The sequence below is a fragment of the Chiloscyllium plagiosum genome, unplaced genomic scaffold (genome assembly GCF_037043375.1).
Source record: "Chiloscyllium plagiosum isolate Xiang-an unplaced genomic scaffold, Cpla_swu_hap1 HiC_scaffold_36, whole genome shotgun sequence".
NCBI classification, from domain to species: domain Eukaryota; kingdom Metazoa; phylum Chordata; class Chondrichthyes; order Orectolobiformes; family Hemiscylliidae; genus Chiloscyllium; species Chiloscyllium plagiosum.
The window spans coordinates 11460207-11466206 of NW_028270174.1; the positions used below are offsets into that span (position 1 = coordinate 11460207).

The 6000-nt window shown below is 43.6% G+C and overlaps 1 protein-coding gene across 2 annotated transcripts in view; it reads left to right on the forward strand.

The window, feature by feature from the left end:
• LOC122539488 (alpha-synuclein-like) overlaps nucleotides 1–5386 on the forward strand; it is a 75438-nt gene extending 70052 nt beyond the window's left edge. The window contains exons 5-7 of one of the 2 annotated variants that reach the window (XM_087979811.1): nucleotides 414–506; nucleotides 4719–4747; nucleotides 4867–5386. In XM_087979811.1, coding sequence (XP_087835937.1) covers nucleotides 414–506; nucleotides 4719–4747; nucleotides 4867–4936 — 192 coding nt within the window. In that variant the 3' untranslated portion in view covers nucleotides 4937–5386. The remainder of the gene's footprint in view (nucleotides 1–413; nucleotides 507–4718; nucleotides 4748–4866) is intronic. The other variant, XM_043674384.2, reaches the window with a different exon arrangement.
• The last annotated feature ends 614 nt before the right edge of the window (nucleotides 5387–6000 follow it).

Consider the following 6000-nt stretch of genomic DNA (forward strand, 5'->3'; position numbering starts at 1 on the left):
AGCGGGATCAGGCTGGACCTGGGAGCTCAGAATCAGAGTGGGCACAGTAGCTCGAGGCCAAATTGGGCCAGGGAGGTCTGAGTCAGACTGGGCCTAGTTCCTTGGAGTCAGACTGGGCATAGGTCCTTGGAGTCAGACAGGGCCCGGGAGCTCGATGTCAGACTGGGCCTAGTTCCTTAGAGTCAGACTGGGCCTGGTAGCTCAGGGTCAAACTGGGCCTAGTTCCTCGGAATCAGAATAAGCTACAGACTGGGCTCTGTAGCTTAGCATCCAGACTGGGCTTGTTCATTTTGCTGTCTCACAGCCTTGCAGGGCATTCTGAGGATTAATTAACAAACAACAATACTAAGCATTTTAAAATGGCACATACAATTAAATCCAACAGTATTGATGGTGACTTACTCTGTTGACAGGATGAAGATCTTTTCCCTCAGGAGGGTGTGATGGACAGCACAGAGGCACTCCAAATTGACCCTGATACCGAAGCCTTTGGAGCAGCCCCTGGGGTAAGTTCATGAAATTGTTCTCATTATGGGTCATTTAGAATAGGAGAGCTTTAAACGAGCTTCAGGAAGAGACAATGCAACCTTAAACCAACAAATGTAAAATGCTGGACAGATGTTTGAATTCAAGAGACTGAGATCCATTGAGAAGGTTTAAAAATGTGACACCATTAGAACTGAACGTTGAGTCGGATTGTGACACCTGACTGCATGTTTCTGAGGGAAAACTTCAAAGGGCATATTACTGTTCAAATGCCCTTTCTTTCGGTTGTTTAAATAGCAGTGATGAGAACAGAGTACAAATATAGAGAAATGCTTTGTTGTGACTTCAATTTTTTTTTATTTACACTTACTTCCATTTTGTAAATACATATTCCCTTGAGTTCCCATAGACTTGCATACAATTCAGGAAACAGTTACATCCCTAGAACGTTTGGATTCTGAGGAAACTCTGTTTCTCTCTCCACTGATGCTGCCAGGCCTGTTGAGTTTCTTCAGTATTTTCTGTGCTTATTTTAAATTTTCAGCATCCAATGTATTTTGCTTTTATTTAACAATTCCTTATGTGGGACTTTGGAAGTGAGTAAAGGGCACGGTGCTAAGATTCGAGTAGAGAAATGTTACTTTAAAAACAAGATTTTAATTCCCAATATGTTAAAACAATTGCACAAGAAGATTTTAAGTTCTAAGACTGTCACTGTAACGCTCAATCTAAAATTGACTATGACTGAACTATTTCATTATTCAAATAATGCGCTAAACTCTGGAAAAGATCCTCCAGTTAAAACTTAACTGTCCAAAAATCACCCTCTATGAATATTCCTCATTCTGTCCCTTAAGTGGCTACATCACTCTGCAGGAACCAGTCCAAAATAATTCCTACTTAATTCTCCTTTTGCCAGTGAGATAACTTGTATTCCTTTCGTGGAATTGATATTCATGGTGTACGTTATCACAGAAATCCTTTCTCTGAGACAAAGTGAGGCAATGAATCTTCTTTTTGTCTTTAAAACCTCATGATTGTGTTCTCTTGAATCTGAGTGGAAATTCCCACCAAATTCATGTATTGTAAAGCATAAAGACATGCAGACTCTCTCTCTCTCTCTCTCTCTCCCCCACTTTCCCCTCTCCCTCTCACTTATTACATCACTCTCTTGCTGTCTCCCTATCTCCTTCCCTTTTGCTGTCTGTCTCTCTCTCTCGCTCTTTCATTGCAGGCTTGAGGATAACCCTGTACTGTGGTCCTACTCCTCTCAAAGTCCATCTCAAAAACATATGGGCCTTGTATCCAAGTAAAAATGCTGAGTAGCTTTTGACCTCTTGACTCACAACTTCATTCCATTGTGAAACTAAATTGATAATTGGCATCTAATCACTTACAAAAGCTAACACATCCGAGTATATTTTTGAAATTTTTGAGATGAACAGTTCATCAGTGCTGATGCTTTTGCCATTGTCATTGTCTGAAGACCTTGCCCCTATTTCTCAATTAAAGAGTCTACGTCCCTTTCTAATCTTCAATAAGAAATCCCAATAAGAAATCCTTCAGTCACACAACTTTACTGTCAACAAGTCATATGGCTATCCTCAATCTTCCTTTGTATCCTAAATTACATGCACTGTCCCCAAACACAGTCTACAGAACCTCACACTTGTAATAAGGGTAACTTGACAAGGTAGATGTGGACAAACTGTTCCCATTTGTGGATGAGTTTAGGACCAGAGTAACTGAAGATAAGATAGCGGCAATCGGATTTTGCAATAGTTTGGAAGAATTTCTTTTCACAGAATGTAAGGATTGGATAGTAATTACAACATGGAGTATTTGGAAGAGTTCACACTGCCGCATTTTTGGGGTGGCATGAAGCTTATGTGGGACACACCTGGCAAAAGCTGGGATAACAGAATCTGTTAAGAGGAAAGTAATTAATAGAGAGATTCTTGGACTGTATTTTTAAAAAATATCAGCAGAGAGCATTGGGTCTAAGTGTCCTGTTTCTCTGCTGTAGGTTCTTGGTTCTCCTTTGAGCCCATGGAGACCAAAGGCTGGATATTTTCAGCCCTTCATTGGATGTGCTTTGGACAGAGGGTGGGTACCATAATGTAGGGAGAGTTCCCAGCCCATTACTTTCCGACCAACCTCTGAGCTTGCCCTGCAATACAAAGGACATGTGTAAAATTGACAGCCCACCCACCATTATTCAGCTTGTTTATAAATCAATTCATTGCCAATATTAAGCGGCCCATACCAGAATATAGTTGACACAGGCAGCTCAGCAAAAGTTGGAATTGTAATTTTTGTTTAGCATGCTTAAAACAGTGGAAAGGAAGTGAAGTGTTTGTACTAAACAGAAAAACCAAAGAACTGCGGATGCTGGAAATCAGAAACAAAAACAAAGATGGCTGGAAAAGCTCAGCAGGTCTGGCAGCATCTGTGGAGTGAAGTCAGAGTTAACATTTTGGGTCCAGTGATCCTTCTTCAGAACTGATTGTAGCTAGGTAATGTTTGGTATATCTGCTAAAGGAGAGGAAGAAGGGGTAGACAATGGGGGAGGATGGAGTCCAGAGGGAAAAATTGTTGGGCAGACAAAGGAATGGGTGAAGGTCAGCCTGGGAGAATGAATACCTGCTATTGGGAGCCATTAGTGGCTTACAATGGGTTGTCTGTAGTAGAAGCCCATGTGATCAAAAGGTCTGGTGTGTGGGTTTTTGGGGGAGTTATCATTGGTGGGTATCCATCAGGGTCACACACCACCCCACCCTACCCCACCAAGGAGACAGCACTTCTCTTTCCTTCCCACCCACAAGTTCTTGACCAATCTCCCCAAACTGCAAAATGAAAAAACCTCAAAGTGCCTGGCTCTAATTCATTTGAGGATCCACCAAGCCTTCCCATGGACCTGGGTGTGGTCCCAACTACCCAACCAGTTTGAGAGGATGTGAGGGCTCCTATGAGGGGTGGTAGACCGACTAGGAACTGGTTGTGTCCACTGCTTTATGGGTTCAGGGCAGACCCACCCAGTCAGCTGACCATTTTCCAGCTTCTCTCACCCCTGCCCCGGAATGTTCCTCCCCAGATGGTGTCAGGATCCCTTATCCAAAAAATGTCTCAGTCAAACATCAACTGCTATTTGGTAAAAGGCCTACCACTAGAGACTAAATGTTAACTACTTTGCCAGTTCTGGTTGCTATCTAGCATTGCCTGCTGGGAATGTGAGGTCAAAGGTCAGGATCCACACTGACACACACTCTCAATTTCTGAACCCATACAAGTGAGAAACAGGAGGCACTCGTGAGCGTTGTAACTACAAAAGCCAGTTAAGGTTGTGAATCCTGCAGTGAGTAACTCACCTCTTGACTCCTTAAAGCCTAACCACCATCTATTTACAAGGCACAAGTCAGGAGTGTGATGGAATGAGTGCAGCTCCGAACAACTTTCATGAAGCTGGACACCATCTTGGACAGAGCAGTCCACTTGATTGGCATCCTACCTAATGCATTCAACATGTACTCTTCGATCGCTGATGCACAGTGGCAAAGTGTTGGCCATCTACATGATGCACTGCAGCAACTCATCAAGTCTCCACCACCATCCAAACCTGAGACCTCTACCATCCATAAGGACAAGGGCCGCAGATACTTGGGAACACCAGCACCTACAAGTTCCCCTCCAAGCCTCTCTGGATCCTGACTTGGAAATATATTGCTATTCCTTTCACTGTCACTGGGTCAAAATCCTGGAGCTTCCTTCTTAACCCATACCACGTATAGCACAGCAATTCAAGAACGTAGCTCACAACCAACTTCTCCAACACATTTAGAATTGGGGAATAAATGCATGTGCACAAACCCGGAACAAATGAGCGTTTTAAAGAGATACATTTTACATATGGAGAAGGTAATGCAGTTACCAAATTGTCATCTATCTGTGTAGCAGGGACAATGTGGGCAATTGTTCAGCCTCAGAGGTGTTGAAGTCCCTGTTATCCTTCGGCCGATCTCACCAGGTTTTAATTACCAATTCATGCAGTTGGGGCCCCTCCCTCAAGAGCGGGTGGGAATTCAGGATCAAATACTGTTAAAAATCACCCTGCTGGCTCAGGGTGGTAACCATGCAGAGATAGCACCTCTCAGGGGCTCATCCTGACACGGATAGAGAAAATCGGAAACTTTTGATTGTAAGCTGATGTTTCTGTCCTTCTCCACCCTATATAGGACGAATATCAAGATTATGAGCCTGAAGCGTGAGTATCCACAGACCTGGGCACACTGACCAAGAACTCTTTTATTGCTCCTTCTCTCTTTTTCTATGTGAATGTACTTCAAATTCAGATATTACTGGTTGTAAAATTCTTTCTTTAAGTGTGTATGTTTTTTTACAGTGTTCTTTGAAGTCTTCCACCCGCTGTACTCAAGAGTGTTGTGGCTTTTGACCAGGCCTCATTCCAGTGATTCCCTCCCACTGAAATGAGGGCCTGGGAGAGGACCCGCTCAGTTCCATAGACATAGTGTTTGGGTTCAACAGTACAAAACTGCCTATCTGTCTCATGCTATCCTGTGTATGTGTAAAAAAGAAAGGTTTTGTGTGCCTGCATCATGTGTATGTGTGTGTTTAATGTGTCTGTGAGTGTGCGCGTTTGTGTGAATGTGTTTGTATCTCTTGGTGTTACCTATTTACTGCTCCATTTTCTATGTATGACAATTCCGTTTGCTGAGAACTTTGTTGTATGTACAGTGTATGCAATGGTCAGCATGGAGCTATGCACATTACAATTATCTACTGTGACAATGGAAATCAGTTTGTGCTGGTGGGTTTTTTTTGACGAGTGTATGTAAATATCTGGTGTTTCTGTGAAACAAATTAAACTGAATATGCAAAACTCTGACTGCTTTTGAGTCTGTTCCATGGGTTATGTTGCAGCAACGTGTTTGGTGAAGCCTGAAGACACCAGCTCTGGGCCAGTGCAGAAAGTGGGAACTCCACCACCTTGTGCTGGGTACAAGTTTACACCCTGACATTCTGGTTCTCATCTGTTATTCTTTCAGGGTGAAGCCCTGGTTACCACCTTCCCGGGGTGAGGAGAATAAGAGGAATTAAAAGGAGAGGTGGGGTGAGTGCGTGAAATTGCACAATCAGCCATGACCATATTGAATGGTGGTGCAGGATTGAAGGGCCAAATGGCCTCCTGCTGCATCTATTTTCTATGTTTCACCCCCTCCAGGCAGGCCAGCCTACCCTGAACCAATTTAATGGCTGTCTCTCTATCTTAATTGGCACAGGGCAAGACTTCTGTATCTCAAAGAAGTCTTGTCTTCAAAAGCAGGTAGCATTTAAATGTGGCTGTCTCATCCCAGTAGTCATTGGGGTGAGGGGTATCCTCAAGAAAGTGGTGCCAAGGTCCTGGACGCCCAGGGAAGGCCTGATGTTTGGTTGGTGAGTAAGATACGAGCAGTGTTGGGTACTTGCACAGCTGCCCTGATGCCTGACTCTGCCCTC